Source organism: Labeo rohita, chromosome 15 (genome assembly GCF_022985175.1).
Source record: "Labeo rohita strain BAU-BD-2019 chromosome 15, IGBB_LRoh.1.0, whole genome shotgun sequence".
Classification (NCBI taxonomy): domain Eukaryota; kingdom Metazoa; phylum Chordata; class Actinopteri; order Cypriniformes; family Cyprinidae; genus Labeo; species Labeo rohita.
The window spans coordinates 11,038,670-11,058,003 of NC_066883.1; the positions used below are offsets into that span (position 1 = coordinate 11,038,670).

Genomic DNA, 19,334 nt, shown 5'->3' on the forward strand with positions numbered 1-19,334 from the left:
TAATTTAATTTAATTTAATTTAATTATTTCAATTACTTTAATTGAATTATTCCATTCTGAAACAAAATGTGTCGATTTTAAATATATTGCAAAATTGAATATAGATAGAAATATAAGTTTCACTAGTAGTGACATGACTTTTCGTCACTGCATATGCTTTGCTTTGTCTTGTATTGCATTAATCCCAATACACTGGCCTTGGTTACTTGGTTGTGTACTTTTGCATCACTAATTATAAACGTAACATTTACTTTGCCTTCCTGCTAATGCCCAAAATTATGCAAGTATGGCCAATGGTAATGGTGCAATACTGACTCTTGCTGACGCACTTTTTAGCTTGAACAAACATGTTGCCACACATTCTCTCAATATGACAACAACCAGCCACTCCTACAAATGTGAATTGCAACATCAAATAAACACCAAACCAGAGATATTTGAAAACTAAGGGCATTTGCCACAAGTACCAGCAAATACAATTGCTTTCACTGTATATATATATATATATATATAAAAACAGACTTTCAGACTTGACTTGCTTTTTTAGTGATACACAAAAGGAGATATTTATGTTCAGGCTGATATTTTTCATATACATATAAAGGAAAATTCCCAAGGAAAGATTTGGAATAGTGCATCACTTGACTTTGAAAGGTCAGTAAATGATCTTCATTTGTGGATGTATTCCTGGAAGAACTGTGAGTGCAGCTTAGCAAAGATGTAATTATAACACTCCTTCAGTATCAGTATGAAACAACTGGTACACATTAATGTTTTTCTATTTGCAAAAAGCAAACAATTAGCTATAGATTGTTTACTGATTGTACCACATAATGGCAAGCAGCCATCAGTAATATACCCGCATGTACTATATAAATGTATCCACTCAATAGCAGTCAACAATAAAAGAACCATGATATTGATTTCTTTGTCCATTATATGCAGAAAAACTGTCTAAATATTTAATGCTTTTCAACCAAGGCAGCTATTAAACTAACCTTAGCATAGTGCTGTCTAGTGATAAAATATTATGACCAAAGGGAAGTGGGAAGAGCAAATAAAATATATTTTCCCACAAAACACTTTTCCCTAATGAACAGATAAGTGCAGCATGTACAGACTTTGCAAAATGTCAAGTTATAATGCAACTTTCATTGAGGGTAAAAGGCTTTTGACATGGCACACAAATCTAAATTGGCTTTCAAATCTGAACTGTCTGTCCGCACTGTCATTTAAAATCTGATGTATCCAATGTTTCTAAATTATTTTCTACTTTAGATGGTACAGTGATTATGCAAACACAAAAGACTTTTTGGTAACACTTTCTATGAAGCCCATATTTATAATACATTGTAAAGGCATTCTTAAGGCATTATAATGAATGCATAATGCATTATGAAAAAAAAAGCTTAGAATATTATGTTATATCAAATGAATAATCATAACAATTATAATTCTTACACATTTGTAGTTATAACTTTTAAGAGTAAGATTATTTATAACACACTATGAACACCATACTAAATCTACTTAATTTACAGTATGATGGAGTGTATTATATCTTGACATTGTTTATTTAAGATCTGCCCAGTATATTACTATATCTTTTGAGTGGTTAGGTGTTGAATGTTATTTGAGTATTTCCTGTGAGGCTAATGATACTTAATTAATTGATTTGAGCTAGTTAATTCTCTTTAACTGAAAAAAAGCAATATTTTATATGGTTACATTTTATTTTGATGGTCCTCTTTGGTCTATTGACTATAAGCAACTTTGCAACTATGTCAACTAACTCTCATTAGAATATAAGGTTAGGCTTAGGTTAAGATTAGGGTAGGTAGAATGTTGATGTACTTGCAAAGTTAATTCTAGGGCCAGTTGCATAAACTTAAGGCCCGGGTATAATTTTCCGTCCTGTCTCGCGGACAGCCGGGTCCGCACAGCTTTCAAAGCATACTCATCCGTGGATAAGCGCGGATTGCCGAGTTCGACACATGCGGAATACAATTGTTTGGACTCGAGTTTCTGCTGTTTTTTTTCTTGCGCGTGAGCTGCTGTACGCGCACCGTCCGCGCGGTCTGAGGTGCGCGGCTCTCCTCAAACCCACCGGATGAAAATTAGACGATTAACCTTTAAGACTAGTCTAAACCTTTAAGACTAGTCTAAACCTTTTATGCAGCCTGCCCATAGTCAGTATGCCTTTTGTTAGACCATCAAAATTGTTTAACATATATTTACAGTCGCAGACATAGGGTAGCGCGGGGCACAACCTAACACTTTTTGAATTTCTCAGTTTGTGTAAATCCACGTGGGGTTCAGAGTATAATTTTTTTATCCACGTTAATTTCACACTTGTCTAGTACAAATATGCCGCTTTGTTTCATACAGTGTATACGTTTTTTTGTTATTTACCTCAAAAAAAAAAAAAAAAAAAAAAACATGTGTAACATGACCATATAAAATGTTATCTGATCGAATGAACAAAATATACCCGACAAACTAAAATATTGTGTCAATAAAATAAAATGATTAACCTTTTCACGAAACACACTAAAAGCACATGCAAGTACTTGATTATTTTAAATAAAGTGTGTTACACAATATTACATTCAAAATTTAACATTTGTTGAATTTCAAAGACAACCAGTATAAGAAATTGTGAAATTTTATATAAAGATTTATTTAAGTAAATGAAATTTTCCTAAATATTTACTTCAATCCTACTGAATTGGGTTAAATAATGTTATACAATTCAGCAATTGAATTTAAAATAAATGTAAATTATAATACAATTTAATGTAATTGTATTTAATGCACAAGTAATTGTACAAAACCAGTACATTCAGTATGCCCTTAATTATATTCTTTTACAGTATAATACTGTATTTCTGTAAAATGCACTAAGGTCTACTTCTTTTTCAGAAAGAAAAGAAAACTTTTTTTTTTTTTTTTTTTTTTTTGGCATCTCACTGCTATTCTGAACAGTTTATTTATAGAAAATATCATGTACACAAAATTACTGAAATGTATTAAAACATATTTCACTTGAGGACAAGGCTGTAGATTCTGGAATTGACACAAGGGATGGCTAACACTTCTGTTGGTCCCCAGTCCAGCATTTGCACAGTTTCCTGCTATTGAAATGAAATGCTTTGCGTTCCTGAAACATGTGTTTCATCTAGTGGCAGTGCACAATTGAGAATCTTGTTTTTATGTGTTCAGTGGAATGGTTTTGTTGGAGGTCTTGCATGCAGCAAACAATGACATTGTTTTTCATAGAAAATGTCTCCCTGACCTTGATGGTGTTTGTTTTAAGGGAGCCCCATGGGGAAAACAGAACAATGGCCATAAAACATCTTACATGTTTCACTGTGTCGGCACAGGCTTCAAAAAGTTGTTTTTGTAACTTTTTGTTTCGTAAGCATGTCACAATGTCTAGTCTCAGCATCAGAAAGAAAAAATGTTTGAATATCAAAACCTCAACATCAAATATATGAGTTTTATTGACAAATGATAAGTTCTTAGCTTCAGAGTTACTATAGTTAACTAATACGAAAACAATTAATAAATAAATAAATAAATTGAACATATATGAAATGAAATTAACATAATCTTGAAATTAAATAAACATTATCTGAAATTATATCTGAAAATATACTTTTAAAAGTATACTTTTATAAGTATACTTTTAAAAATACTTATAAAACAATAAAAACTTCAATAATGAAATGAAATGAAATGAAATAATATTCAAAATATTAATAAAACTTACAATAGTATCTCAGTGATATATTAAAATACTGGTAAGCACAAAGTTTTGTGCAAAGATTTAATACTTTAATTAATACTTTTTTATGTGTCTCATTAGCAACATTTTTGATGGATACAACTTAATCAATGATGTTTACTTTACTGTATATATCAGACTATTTAAAAAAAATTATAGACATCAAAAGCAATAAAGAAAAACAAAACTGAACATTTTTATTCTGTGAACTAATTACATGTAAATAGAGAATAGCAGTCAGGTTTGGAAGTAAAATACCCAATATTTTTAATATTTTATAAACTATATATAACAACTATATTTTAATGTGTATAATAGCTACTACTCTATCCAGAAGGCAGCACTTTGGATCAACAAATTAGAGTTGTCATTTTTATTACAGGAATGAAATCTATGTTTAAAAAAGCATTGTGAATCAGTCTTTCTACAATCTCAAACAACTGTACAGCTTTATAAAATATATATCTATATATCTCAACATTACTATTATTATTATTATTATTATTATTATACCATTTACTGTGTTTCATGGTTAAGTTTACATTAAGTGCACAGTTGTGCTTTTTCTATTTATTTATTTATTTATTTATTTATTTATTTATTTATTTATTTTCAGAACAATTTTTTTTTTTTTTTTGTAATGTTGTGATTCAACTCTGAATTGATTTTGTTTGGTTAGCCTAATACTATATTGAAGACTTTTGTTTATAATCCCACATACAAAATAAAAAAAAAAAAATATGGGAAAAATAATTCTAAAACTACTGTCCTTGTATTGCTCTATTATTTAATCAAAGACCGGTTCCTCACAATATAATATGTTGCATATTGTTGATGCAAGTTAAGTGCAATGTGTCATAGGGTGCAGTATATAATACAAAATCCCTTGCCAAACCCTAACAGAATGTCTCTTAACAGAAGTTTTTGCTGAGGAAGCTGTTGCACTTCATCTTTCATAAGCATAGAGTTTGGAAAAGGCACAGACTTGCAGTTTCTATATTGTTAACTTAATAGTAAATAGATAAACAACTGAGAGCTCTTTAATATTTAACTTGTTTCTCTCATATTAACTTTTTGCACAGGTCTCTTGCATGTCAAATGTTTTTCCTGAAGGAAAAAAGAGCCACCGAGTGCTAATGGGAATGCTAACCAATATCTTTCTAGTTAGTCCTCCAATTCATCTCAGTAGCCCTTGCTCGGCTGGAGCAGGACCCCTCAGAATTTGAAATCTGCCACCTTTACTCAGTGCTTTGGGTGGCTCACGTGCACTCAGTTCTGCTGCTATTTTTTTCTTTGAGCCAAGCACATGAGCAGTACATATTATGTGACTAATGATGCTAGAGCTGCAGGAAAATTACGTAACTTTTACAACTAACAGCATCACAAAAACACACACAGTGGCATGCCCTTCACTCAGGTCAGCAGCGGACAGAAAAATAGAAGTACATTTCAACTTATTAGGGGAATATACATTCCCGCCCACTAATATCACCCTTGGTAAATATGAGCAAAGGTGACTGTGAAAATAAATCTGCAGTGTTTATCTTTTTGATCTTTCATTCAAAAAAAATTACAAGATTCTAACCTTTCATTGAAGTAAAACATGGAAAGTGGGAGGAAAATCTCATGATATAAATGTTTTTCTCTAGTTCACATACCCACATTTATCGGCACCCAATTATTGCAACGTACTTTTCCCAAGATAACAGTTCTAAGTTATCTCCTATAATGCCTGATGAGTTTGGAGAACACCTGACAAGAGATCAGAGAGCATTCCTTCATCCAGAAAATTTCCAGATTCTTCAGAATACCAGCTCCATGCTGGTGACTCTTCTTTTCAGTTCACCCCACTCATTTTCTATAGGGTTCAGGTCAGGAAATTGAGACAGCCATGGCAGAAGCTTCATTTTGTGCTAGATGACACATTTTTGTGTTGATTTTGATGTTTGTTTTAGATCATTGTCTTAATGGAAGATTCAAACATGGTCCATTATAAGATTTCTTACAGAGGCAGTCAGGTTTAGATTTTTTATCTGTTGGTATTTGATAGAATCCATGATGCCATGTATCTAAACAAGACGTGCAGCACCTCCGGCAGTAAAATAGGCCCACAAAAGATCCAGCAGTATATTTAACCATGGGCATGGGGTGCTTTTTTTTATCCCTGTTTGCACCAAACCCATCTGGTGGGTTTGTTGCCAGAAAGCTCTTACTTATGTTTCATCTGACCATAGAAGCCAGTCCCATTTGAAGTTCCAGTTATGTCTGACAACTGAATATGCTGGAATATGTTTTTGGATAAGCCAGGAGGTTTTTTTCTTGAAACCCATTTGAACAACATGTGGTGAAGTAGGGGCTGTTTAATATATTTTTTAGGCTTTCTGACCCCAAGATTCAACCAATCTCAATTTTCTTACAGCCACTATTTTGTGAAGCTCAACAATCTTGTTCTGTACATCAGAACTATATTCTTTGGTTTTAGCCATCAGTCAAGTCACCTTTATTCATATAACGCTTTTAACAATACAGATTGTGTCAAAGCAGCTTTACAGTGTTAATAGGAAAATATTGTGTCAATAATGCAAATGGATTAAAGTAAAGTAAACACTCAGGGGGCCAGTTCTAAAGGGGTTTAACTCGTGATCAATGATTAAGGGAATTTGGTCTTTGTGTTCCTCATATATATAATCCTGTGGAACAGGAGGTCATGGCTGGACAATTTCAGTCACCCTGGTGTGCTACAAAATGTAAATATGGATGAATATACTTCTGAGATATTTTGTGTTTCATTTTTTTTAATGTAAGATCAAAAAGATAAATGATGCAGATTTATTTTCATAGCCGCCTTTGCTCATATTTACAAAAGGGTGCCAATATTAGTAGGTGGCACTGCACTGTATATATGATGGTATAACACTGAATATGTAAATATATGTTTTATATACATAATCACGCAAATATATTCATATAGTCAATGCTCTTTGCTCCTCAACAAGGAGGGACTAACTGGACCATGCTAAAGGCAAACGGTGACTTGGAAAAACTAGTAATCTTAAATGTATCTCCTAAGAAGAACTAAGAACTCTTTGCCAAGATACCAATGTCTGTACAAGTCTGAGATTTCAATATTAACTACAATATTGGAAGAACCAAAATTCTTCCAAAGCTCCACTAACTGAACTCTTCTATCCACATTTTATAGCTCCAGATTGTTAATTTCAACAAAACGGCTGACAATTACAAGAAAATACAAATTAGAACTCCAATAAGAACTCTAAGCCTCTTAAACATTTAAAACATAATCTCTTGATATAATTTTCTTTTGGGTAAGATGTAATATTAAATAATACAATAACAAAAGCTGTTGAAAGAGACTGTCATGTTAAGCTGTTAAAAGGACAGTTTTTGCTGTCTGGCTTCTCTGTCAGGGGGGAGGGGTCTATCCAGGAGGTAGGAGGAGCCATTGTTAGCCAAATATGCTAGTCATGATAACACTGGGCTGTAAAGTTCTCCACAGCACAGCTGCCTCTCCCGCGCCTCTTCAATGCTCACAGCACAGAATGCCCCTGAGGCTACTGTTGACGGAGACAACAAGACAGAGCAGCAAGGAAGGGGGTGGGCCGGGAAACGGACCCTTCGATGAAGCAAGTCTTGCTCATTTGCACTGTCAGACTCAGAAAGAGCTGTATGCAGTCTACAGGTGCTCTACAATCACTGGACAATCTGTCGGACTGAGAACAAAGTGGCTTAATATAAAGGGTATTTCAAGACGAGGACTTGGGAATGCTTTAATTACCATTTTAGACAAAGACATTTTTTTTTTATTCTCAGTAGGATTTACTAGGAGTGGATTCTAACAGGACTACTCCCTTTGACTGCTTTGGATGGTGTTGCTCAAGTTGAACCAGAGGAAAGGACTGTGTGAATTGAAACTTTGGAGTGAGTAGCTGTTAAGCTTGGGGCAACAATCTTGTGGGGTGGCTAGGGAAAGGACAGGAGGAAGGGGGAGGGGAAGAGGTAGTCAGGGTCTGGCTCCAGTTTCTGGGGTGAAATGCTTTCAACAAGAAACTTTGTTCAAGAATGTTGCAGAGAGGTGTTTGATCGCTTCATTTTTGAACTGCCAACAGAAAAAAAACACATTAAAAAGATATATGTGCCCTTGAAGGCAAGACCATCTTGCAGTTGGAAGCAAGTTGCCCATGCTTTGTTTTGCCCTGTTGAATTGTGGATTGAGGAAAATCCTCTTATTGTGTAGTCGCGCCTAACTGCCACCCCATAGTGCGCCTTTGTTTCTCAAAGAGATGTACAACACCACTGTTCAGATGGAGGCTTTGACCGAGATATGGGCTGGCAGTGTCAGCAACAAAAGTTCCTCTCTGCAGCTACACAACATCACCCACTGCCCAAAGAATGACAACTTCAAATATCCACTCTACAGCATAGTATTTAGCATTGTCTTCATGGTGGGACTGATTACCAATGTTGCAGCCATGTACATTTTCACTTGTTCACTGAAACTGCGGAATGAGACCACCACATATATGATGAATCTTGTGGTTTCTGACTTATTATTTGTGCTCACACTCCCTTTGAGGGTCTTTTACTTTATCCAGCAGAACTGGCCGTTTGGCAGCCTGCTCTGCCAGCTCTCTGTCTCGCTCTTTTACACCAACATGTACGGGAGCATCCTGTTCCTAACATGCATCAGTGTGGACCGGTTCCTCGCCATCGTTCACCCCTTCCGTTCAAGGGGGCTCCGGACCAAACGCAATGCCAAAATTGTGTGTGCTGCTGTTTGGGTTCTGGTGCTTTCTGGAAGTCTTCCGACAGGCTTCATGCTAAACAGTACTAACAAGCAAAAGAACAACACAATAGCCTGCTTTGAGAACTTCTCTTCAAATCAGTGGAAGAGTCATCTCTCAAAGGTGGTGATCTTCATAGAGACAGTGGGGTTCCTTATCCCCTTGATACTGAATGTGGTTTGCTCAGCTATGGTGCTCCAAACTTTGAAGAGGCCACAGACCGTTAGTCGGGGAGGGAAGCTGAACAAGAAAAAGATCTTGAGGATGATCATTGTGCACCTTTCCATCTTTTGCTTTTGTTTCATCCCCTACAACGTCAACCTTGTTTTCTACTCACTTGTGCGGACAAAAACCTTGGAGGGCTGCGGAGTAGAATCAGTCGTTCGAACGATCTATCCGATTGCTCTGTGTATTGCTGTGTCCAACTGCTGTTTCGACCCCATTGTCTACTATTTCACATCAGAGACAATACAAAACTCCATTAAAAGGAAGTCTCAGATGAACCGTTCCTTTGATGTCAAGTTCTCTGAAGCCTTGCAATCAGAGACAAGCTCCTCTCTTCAGTTCAGCCTAAGATCCATAAAGAACAAGATGTTCCTCAATGAATCTAACGTATAAGGACAGGTATTGGACAAATGGATGTAAAGAAACTGAATGCACAAAAAAGCACTCTGCAGTGGATGACATGTGGAATAAAACATGTGAATATGCCCAAAATTGACTTGTTAATATCTCTCAGGGCAGTAAATAAACTACGCCCTTCTAGAGGAATTTACCTCCCTATTAAAATCATTCTTCAGCCCAGTACTGGGGGGCATACCTGTTCTCAGTGGAATTACACAACATTCAAACATTTGGAATACTTTACTGTGGAGTAAGAATAATGCAAATATAGTGTAAGTCAACTGGAACTTGATAAAGTAGACCAGAACCTCTAACTATATGCGAATGTACTTACATTTCCAGAATGGTAAGTGAATGTGAAAATAACTTACTAGGATATAACCATTATTTAATTAAACCGACAAACAAAATAGAATGATACCATTTTTACAATGCCATAATATGGCAATGTAAAGTCATCGACTGCCTGAAGTGTCATAGTATTAACAAGCTGAAAACATTTGTTGGCACTTTATATAATACTGTATATATGCACTGACATTGATACTGCCATAATGCACAGTTTTTTTCTGTTTCAAACTTGATTTGGTAATAAAGGTTTACAATTATAGAAAGGTGTTTTTTTTTGTTTTGTTTTTTACAGTAATAAACAATAGATTATCGTTCCTTCTCCCTGTGTAATGTTTATACAATACAGTCTTGATTGCAGTTGCAAAGTTTAAATATCATCTTTAAATATTCAGCAGTTACTGTTTAAAATCTATCTATATGCCTCTGTAAATGTACTACCACCCTCTTATAAAAGATGTGTTCTCTCTGTGTTGTTAGCCATTTTAATTGTCTAATATTGTCTAAAATTGACAAAGAACAGTCTCTCAACTAAATGAAATGTAAAATAATTTCAACCACTCAAGTGGCATAACTGAACAGTAAACTTTATTCACTGGCATACGAGCTGCATTGAAAAACCAACTGTGCTTTTTCAGAATTAGTTTTATTTTCTGCATTGTTATAAATATGTCATCTGCTCCAGGCAAAAATAAGCTGAGCTTTGGAGTAAATGAGGTTGAGAAATATCTTTGTAACGACGTAATTTGTGACATTACAGCACAACGGTAGATTTGGCAGGAACTGTTAACACACTCAATTCCCGACCAAAATCCTCACTTCTAAACATGCCTGTAAAAGCCTGTTGCTATAAGGTGTTGCTATATCTGTAAAGGGAGATCAGGTGCTCTTAAGCTATTGGCACAACTGATACCTCAGATCACCTGCACACATTGTGTTGCCATGCCATCCACAATTAATCTAGTTTAGCACATGAAAAACAAAGAAAATGAGGAAATGAAAAAGACCATTGGAGGGAAAAAAGTCTAATGAGAAGTACTGACTTCACTCTTACTCACTTCAAATCCAACAGCTCACATGTAGTCATGCAAAGTACATTAGTCTTAGTGTTTTGGCTTTAGCAGCAGTGAAAAAAGTTCAGAACAGTGGTAATCTACTTTGTTTTTTTGGGGCTGGGGGGGGTTCTTATAATATTATATTTGGTTACATTAATATAATATTTTTTGATATTTTGTTACATTCTTGACTAAACTTTATTCATCCTTACATAAACATCTTGGTGGTAAATTTTCAAGCAAGGGCAAAAAGGTAGATTGGTAGACCTGTAGTTGGTCCACCAATTACTAATTAAAACCACATTTTGTATTTAAGATTATGTCAGAAAATGTAATATTTTGGTAAGAAAGCTGCCCATGCTACACTTAACACTTTTTGAATATGTTTTAAAGTAAGTCTTTAGGTAATTAGCAAAAGCAAAGATCTAAATATTAAAAACATCCTCAATAAGCAGTATGTTAGTTCCCAAATATCAAACTAAAATCCTGTTTTATTTTCACTTCCTCAAGCTCCTCTTCTTTTGGCACGCATGTAGGTGAATGTCATAAAAACATGCAGATCACTTTTCACCAAAAAAATAACTAAATAAATTAAATAAAATAAGGAATAAATTAAAGTTTACTAAACTACTATACTAAACTTTAAATTAAATGAAAATAATGTCACAAAACAAGCTTAATTTTAAAATATGTTCATGACAGTTGCTCTGAGACACATCCATATGTGTATTTGCATAAATGTTTACGTTTCACTTGATATTGCATAACTTTTTTCTTCTCAGCAGCTTGCCATTCTATCACTGAGGATGGAGCTGGTGTGTTTTGATAAATACCAGATTAGATCTCCTAACTTCAAACAAGCATTACACACCATTTTTTTTCCCCACTGCTCAGCCCTGCACAAACACAGCATCCGAAACCCAGTATGCCACCTCAAGCTCCACTTCAAAGCTTAAAAAACATCAGCACAGGCTTGTTTACTTTTTTGCACCTTTGACTGGTTCATTTCCTTAAGTTGTGAGAGGGAGGGGCGCATGGTCCAGAGAAGTGAACAGAGTCTTAACTAGATTAAGACTACAGATATTATTTAGTCTGTTTAGTCAGTCTGTTTGATTCTATTCTGGATTTTGTAATAGGTGATAAAATGTTTGTTTTCCATTTAAAGGAAAAGTTTGCTCAAAAATGTCATTTTTGTCATTTAGTTAACCCAATATTAGTCTTTAGAATGTTTATGCTGTTTTTTTCCCCATACACTAAGGATGAGGGCATTACAAAAGTAGAAAAAGTAATAGAAATAATAAAAATATGTGTTTGTGGATTCAGCTCATACAGCTTAAACATTCTAAAAATATATATCAACAATAATCACATCAAGTTTGGTTTTTGGTTTTAAATCTTTGAGAACAAAGACCACATTACAGAGAAACCATGGTCATGCAGATTTGAACTGCGCAAGTTTAACTTATGGATGTTTGCATACAAAACAGCCGCAATCTCCACATGGCTCATGGTGCCACTACAGACAGGCACAAAATCAATAAAGCAGAACATTTTTGTTCACTGTTCCTTGCTGGTGGAACTATCTTCTCAACCCAATATGGGATGCTGAATCTCTGACAATATTAAATAAACAGCTGAAAACTCATCTTTTCCATCAGCACTTAAATGGCATCCTGTTGAAATTAAAAAAAAAAAAAACCTCCCTCAATGCTTTCACTTTAGTTAAATGATGCCTGCAACTTTGTATCACTAGCACTTCCCTTGTTTACTGCCTGATTATAATGAATTATTGGCTGTATTTCTCATTTATAAGTCGCTTTGAATAAGGCATCTGCCAAATAAACGTAAATTTAAATATGTCTATTAGATTTTAAGAACAAGAATTATGGTGTTTTTTGTCCTACAAGGTTTTTTGTCAGCATGTGAGTGCCACATTACAAGAGATGCTATGAGGCACAGCAGTTGTCCAGAAAATAGCTCAGCCATCATGTTCTCAAATCCTGTTGTTTTTATTTTCCACTATCTTTAAATGGGAGATTAGTATGTTTATTGACCTGTACTCATGGCGAAACAGAACAGCTGAACAAGCAAAGCAGGAATCAGCTGAAGTTATTAATAGAATCCTCAAGGTTGCAAGATTAAGTTTCTCGGTCACCCTTGACCCCATTTCGGCAGCACATGTGACAGGAACTGCTCTCAAAACTGACTCAAGTATGGTAACCCAAAATGAAGCATGCCTTTTTTGCTTGTTTCCTGAGTTGAAGTGTGTTTTTTCCTATAAGGCTATTGACCATGCTGCAGAATTCTGGTGTTTCTGACACAGTCACTATTGCTAGCAGTATCTGTTGTTCAAGTTTATTTTAAGAAAACTTAAAAAAGTTCAAGTATATTTTGAGCATGCTTTATGTAGCAAGTCTACTAATATCAATGTACCCGTAGTAAACTTATGTGTATTTCAATGCTTCTTGGGACTAAATTGTCACTTTTAGTTTATTAAAGTATGCTTTGAGTGTAACAGTAGTAAACTTTAAGTACACAACTAGTTTACATCTAACACTTAGATGTAAACTAGTTGTGTACTTAAAGTTTACTAGTAAACTTTTTTTAGTATAGCATCTTTACAACAGGTGAACTTTAGGCACCCTTTTGGTTACACTTTATTTTACACTTCATTTATCAAAATAAAGTATTACCATACTTTTAGCCAAATTTTGAAAGTAGTCACAGTAAACTACTAGTTTTATATTTTTTATGGTCTTGTTGTATAGTTGCAATAATAGAGAAAACGTTAGAAAGTACACTGTAAAAAAAAATTCGTAAAATGTACGGTAAAAAAACGGCAGCTGTGGTTACCAGAGTTTTACTGTAAAAGTTACGGTAGCAACGTTTAACATTTTACGGTTTTCACTTAAATTTACAGGTAAATACTGTAATTTCATTAACTGATATAATGTTAATTTACCAACTTATTGAAGTACTGAAATCTGTTTTGTACCTTTGTAATACACTGATAACCACCAAAAAGCAGGTGGTGATGAGAAAGTCGCATGATGAACGAAAGCTCATCGCAAACAGCTTTTAAATATTAACATACATAGAAGATGCGCAGTGTCATTCACACAATCACTAAACACCATCATGGTAACACACATGAAACTGAAATAATGCAATAAACATTAATTTAACAATATTAGATGTAACATACAACCCTATTGTACAAAACTAAGTAAAAACTAAGAAGAAAGAGTTATTTCAACAAAAAAACCATCAAATAATAAAAAAAAATGTAACACAGGGAATTCTGGGAATGTCAATTTATGGTTATTCACTGTAAATTTTACAGTCTTTTACTGTTAACCATTTAACATGTTTTTAGTGTAGCATTTTTACAGTTTTCTACTGTTAAATTCACCGGCATTTTTTACAGTGTAGTTTCCTTACTCAAAATATACTTCTGTTACGCTTAGGGCTGTCACGATATCAGATATTTCACTACAGAATTATCGTGACCTCAAATATTCACGATAATGATATATTGTAATATCTATAGAAATCTTGAAAAAAAAAAAATTAAATGAATAATAATGAAATTAATAATGATAATAATAATAATAATAATAATAATAATAATAATAATAAAAAAAAATAAATAATTCTATCTTTTTTGACCACACCACTGCATATAAAAGGAACAAATACTAAACATAAGAGACTAAAATGCCAACCGTTTTAATTTAGCACAGTGTCAAAGTAAGAGAGTTTATGACAATAAGTACATATTTTTACTCCAAACTTGTGTTATAGCATCAATCGATTGTTTGAAATTACTTCCTTCTATGAACTGATTCTTATTTTATAATATTCTATACAGTAATAAAGGCTATTTCGATTAGCATTGCAATATAAATATAACTTATCCATATGAAAATACCTATTTGGGTGCTATTTTGTCATTTTTGTACACTGGCAGCATCCATTACTATTAATTGTTGTGTTAATTGTCTATGATAAGGCTTTCTTTTTCTTTTTCTTTTTTTTCTTTTTAGTAGCATAGTGAACTACTTATTACTCTTCTTTGGTGGATTTAGCTTAACATACCCAAACTAGTACTAGCAAAAATAATTTACAAGACTTCTAAACAAGACAACAAAGTGTCAACAATTTCAAGATTTTTAAATGGCAAGTTATAGCACTTGAGACTAAAAAGACACAAATAACACATATTCATCATGTCAAAGAGACTATAGAGTAATATATGTGTGTCTGTGTGTGTGTGTGGTGTTGTTGTTCCTGGTCATGCTGTTCCAAACACTACCTGAACTGCATCAGGAGCCTTGCACGTAAGCCACAGTGACTGCTCTGAGTACAGTCTTACCTTATCATGCTAACAGCTCTCCCCCTGAGGCTGGGATTGAAAATAGCCAGAGCATACACACAAACACGCATGCAAACACACATTCAGTGTGTTCAATACACATTTCTCAAGTCTCTTACACTTCTGCAATTTTGTTTCACCAATGATGTCACTGAGAAGATCCTGATGCATGTCTGTGTGTTTGCTGATGCCAACCAACTGCTAGATTTTTATGTTTTCAATGGTGAGTGGTTACCAGGGCATTGCTATGCAGTTGCTAAGGTCTGTACATTGCTACAAGGTTGCTAGGGATTTCTTGGTTGTTGCCTGGATGTTCTGGGTGGTTGCTTAGTCAGTTGCTAAGTTCTGCGCCTTGCTACAAGGTTGCTAGGGAGTTTTTGGTTGTTGCTTGGATGTTCTGGGTGGGTGCTTAGTCAGAAAGCTCCTTCTCAGTACGACCCCCTGCATATGACCAACTGTTGTATATATGCCAAGACAGTTCACTCATATTACTGTAAATGGGAAAACGTGCAATGTACAGTATAGCAAAATAAGTCCTGCCTTAAATTAAAAAGTAATCAAGTCATTGCTGATACCTTTAGAAGCTCCAGCTGCCATAGAAACATTCAGTGAAGAAACACAAGTTATTTAAATGCGAGTCCACCAAGCAGTTTTTGATATTTTATGAAAAAGACAGTAATATGACATCTTTAATACAATGAAAATGTTCACTAATATTAAGTCCTTAAAACTAATAACACAAGGTACCATTATCTTAGGTATCATTTATGTCCATAGCATAAGTACCCTTGTGGAAAAGAAGTACACTTCCACATACTTAAAAAAAAGTATTTTTGTACTATATACAAAAATAGGATTCTTTAAAAGTATATATGTAAGTGCGAACTGAATGAAATTTTTTTCAGACTATTATGCTAACTGCAATTAAATTAAAATTATAATTTAAATTAGCATAAAATGCAATTTCCTGAACTTCAGAGTGCTTTTTGACCGACTTAAATAGGACTTAAATACATCTTTATACGTAATATTATATTTACTTGAAATATGGTTAAAGTGTACTGACAATTATACTGATAAATATACTGCACTGATACATTTTTATTAAAACATGTATGTCATGAATTTAAACATATTTGTAATTACAAGTTGCAATTCAGTACTTTTTAAAAATGTATTAACACATCAAAATAAGTGTTAAAATTATTAAAATATAATTATTTAAAATTTAATTGCAAAAAATACAAGATTTAAAGTAAATGCACATTTAATACAATTTAGTGCATTGTATAATTTACTTTTTCACAAGGGTGGTGTGGGATGAGTTACACAGTTAATTGCTTATGGTAATAGTTAATAGTAATACTGGTGTTTGCCTTAGTGTTAATTATGTTTCCTATTAAGTTTCTTAGAAGCTCTTTGACCATACATTCTGTAGGGCAAATAGATTTGTATTTATTTATTTTATTTGTCAGCCTCTCATGGTTTCATCTGCATTGTTAACTAGCTTTGTTAACTAGCTTTCAAATGCTTAATGTAAACTGTCATGACAAAGGGCATGCTCACAGCTAAAAGTGTGTGTGGACTGAATGAAACCTCAGCACAGTGACGTGTCTGTATCTGTGTGACCTGGGGATCAGCATTACTAAATTTAGTCATTGTTTAGTCATTGACATACAGTGCAGACCTGCGCACTGTATGTCATTTAGTAATTTAGGGGTCAGTTGTTTTTGTTCTTACATTCTCTTCTTTGTTATATGCTACTCTTGTGTGAATCGCAGCACAGATACACAGGTTAGCATAGCTTCAGATAGGTCAAAACAACAAATATAGCCCACAGGAAGACAGTAAAGGAAAGGAAATGAACATTATCAGTTTGATATGAGGAAATCACAGCTGATTAGCTTGTTTATTGGTACTTCAGAAGAATAACATTTTCTCTCTCACACTGGATACTGTGGCTTAGGCCAGAAACACAAGGCAGTTATGCAAATGTGAATGCTTAACCAATGACTTGCAGATGTTGTACATGTACGTCTTCTTGTACATGCTAAATGTGTGACATTAAACTGAATGTGTTATTATTCAGGTAGCTAGTTTTAAATATGTCAACAATTTTACTTAAAAATTTTTTACTAAAATCTACACTTTGTCATACTACTGTGTCTAAGATAAACACACGCAAAGAAGATGAAGGCAAAATAATCTTTTAATAATACACAAGAAGATAAATCCACAGGCAGACACACATAGAACTTTGACATATAATACTGGACAACCGAACACAGGACAGACTAGAACTTAAATACTAAAGCAAATGATGATGATTAACAAGGCACACCTAAACTAAATGACACAATCAAACAGAGACAGAAACTAGGGCCGTGTCCACACTAATACGTTTTTGTTTGAAAACGCATTGTTTTCTATCCGTTTTGGCCTTCCGTCCACACTGAGACTGCGTTTTTGGTCATGGAAAACGTAGCTTTTTGAAAACGCTCTCCAAAGTGGATAAATTTGAAAACGCCGTTTTTGCGTTGCTGTGTGGACTGATTAGAATCAATATATGAAAGACAATATCGCTATTGCTTTAACATATCTTCCATACATTCAATTCCCTTGTATAATTTGTTTATAGAACATCTGTACTTACATTATATTGGCTATTGTGTATTGTCACATATCTATAATAAATATAGGTATGGATAGCGGTAATTGCATGTTTTATTGCACAGTGGGGGGAACATTTAACTGTTCATGAGGTAGATGGCCTGAGGGAAGAAGCTTTTTCTATGTCTGGCTGTTTTGGTACTCCGTGCTCTGTAGCTCCGACCAGATGGCAACAGTTCGAAGAGGAAGTGGGCTGGGTGTGAGGGATCCAGAATGATTTTGCTAGCCCTTTTGCTCACTCTGGATGAGTACAGATCTTGGAGGGTAGGGAGGGTTGTACCAATGATTTGCTCAGCAGTCCGGACTATCCTCTGTAGTCTTCTAAGCTCAGTTTTGGTAGCTGAGCTGAACCAGACAGTTATTGAGGTGCAGAGGACTGATTCAGTGATGGCCAAGTATAACTGTTTCAGCAGCTCTTTCGGCAGATTGAGCTTCCTCAGCTGGTGAAGGAAGTACAGCCTCTGCTGGGCCTTTCTGACAATCGGGTCAGTGTGATTGTCCCACTTCAGTGTTCACCTCTGTTTCGTTGGTCCATCTCCTTACAGTTTTCACTACAGGTTTAGCAGATTTCAGTTTCTGCCTGTAGGTTGGTATAAGATGAACCAGGCAGTGATGCTTTAATGCCTAAATGTTTTAGTAATTTTTTTTTATTTTGATGTATTCAGTAACATAATAAAGTACATGTAAAGTATTATCATTTTAAATGTAGTATGTTATTTGATATTAAATTTAAAGTTAATAAAATATGAATGCTGCAACCCCACAGAGGACATGGAAGGATGGATGTATGTGTATTTAAAATGGAAGAAAATGCAACTTCATGATTACAAATGTGTAATTACAAATATATTTAAATACCTGATATATGTTTCAGTAGCAAATTACATTAAAGTATGTTTTAGTTTTAACTTGTCAGTTAATGTAACAAGTTGTTCGGGTGAGAAACACGAAGAAGGCAGAAAGTCCAATCAAATGGAATATTTAATAAATCCAGATTGTCAAACAAGGAGAAAACAACCTCTTAATCAGGGGTGGCGAACTCCGGTCCTGGAGAGCTGCAGCCCTGCAGAGTTCAGCTCCAACCCTAATTAAAACTCACCTGCCTGTTGCTTTTTAGTAACCCTTCAGACCTTGATTAGCTTGTTCAGGTGCATTTGATTAGGGTTGAAGCAAAACTATGTAGGGCTGCGGCTCTCCAGGACCGACGTTCACCACCCCTGTTCTTAATGATAACAGAGACAGAACAAAGAAACTACGGAAGGGCAGGGCTATAAGTATTAGACAAAACGAGGGACTAATGAGGATAATTAACAAGGGACAGGTGAATGGAATGACAATCAGGCAACACAGGAAAACTAGGTCAGGGGAAAAACACAATGAAGACACAACTCAAAACGTAAGACACGTGACAGTTAACATGCAAATATATAATTATAAGAATATATGCAAGTTATAAATTACTTATATGCAAGTGTATAAGTATATATTTTTAAAGTTCTGTATGTTATTTCTGTAAAAAGTACTTAAAAATATATGTTGAAGTATACCATTGACCACATAAGGCTGATGATATTGCTTTTTGAGCAATACTGATGGGCAACTTTGGGCAACACAGGGCCCACGACTGATCTAAAGTATCCACATAGAAATTTGTTACCCATTCTCAATGGGAA

The 19,334-nt window shown here is 34.5% G+C and overlaps 1 protein-coding gene across 1 annotated transcript; it reads left to right on the top strand.

Annotated features, from left to right (window-relative positions):
* Positions 1-7,279: 7,279 nt before the first annotated feature.
* Positions 7,280-10,032, top strand: lpar6a (lysophosphatidic acid receptor 6a). Its single transcript, XM_051130053.1, has one exon. The coding sequence runs from the start codon at positions 8,089-8,091 to the stop codon at positions 9,205-9,207; it is 1,119 nt and encodes a 372-aa protein (XP_050986010.1). The 5' UTR covers positions 7,280-8,088; the 3' UTR covers positions 9,208-10,032.
* Positions 10,033-19,334: the final 9,302 nt, after the last annotated feature.

Excerpts from the sequence above, each read along its gene's own strand:
- lpar6a (XM_051130053.1), top strand. The coding sequence starts at position 8,089 with ATGTACAACACCACTGTTCAGATGGAGGCTTTGACCGAGATATGGGCT.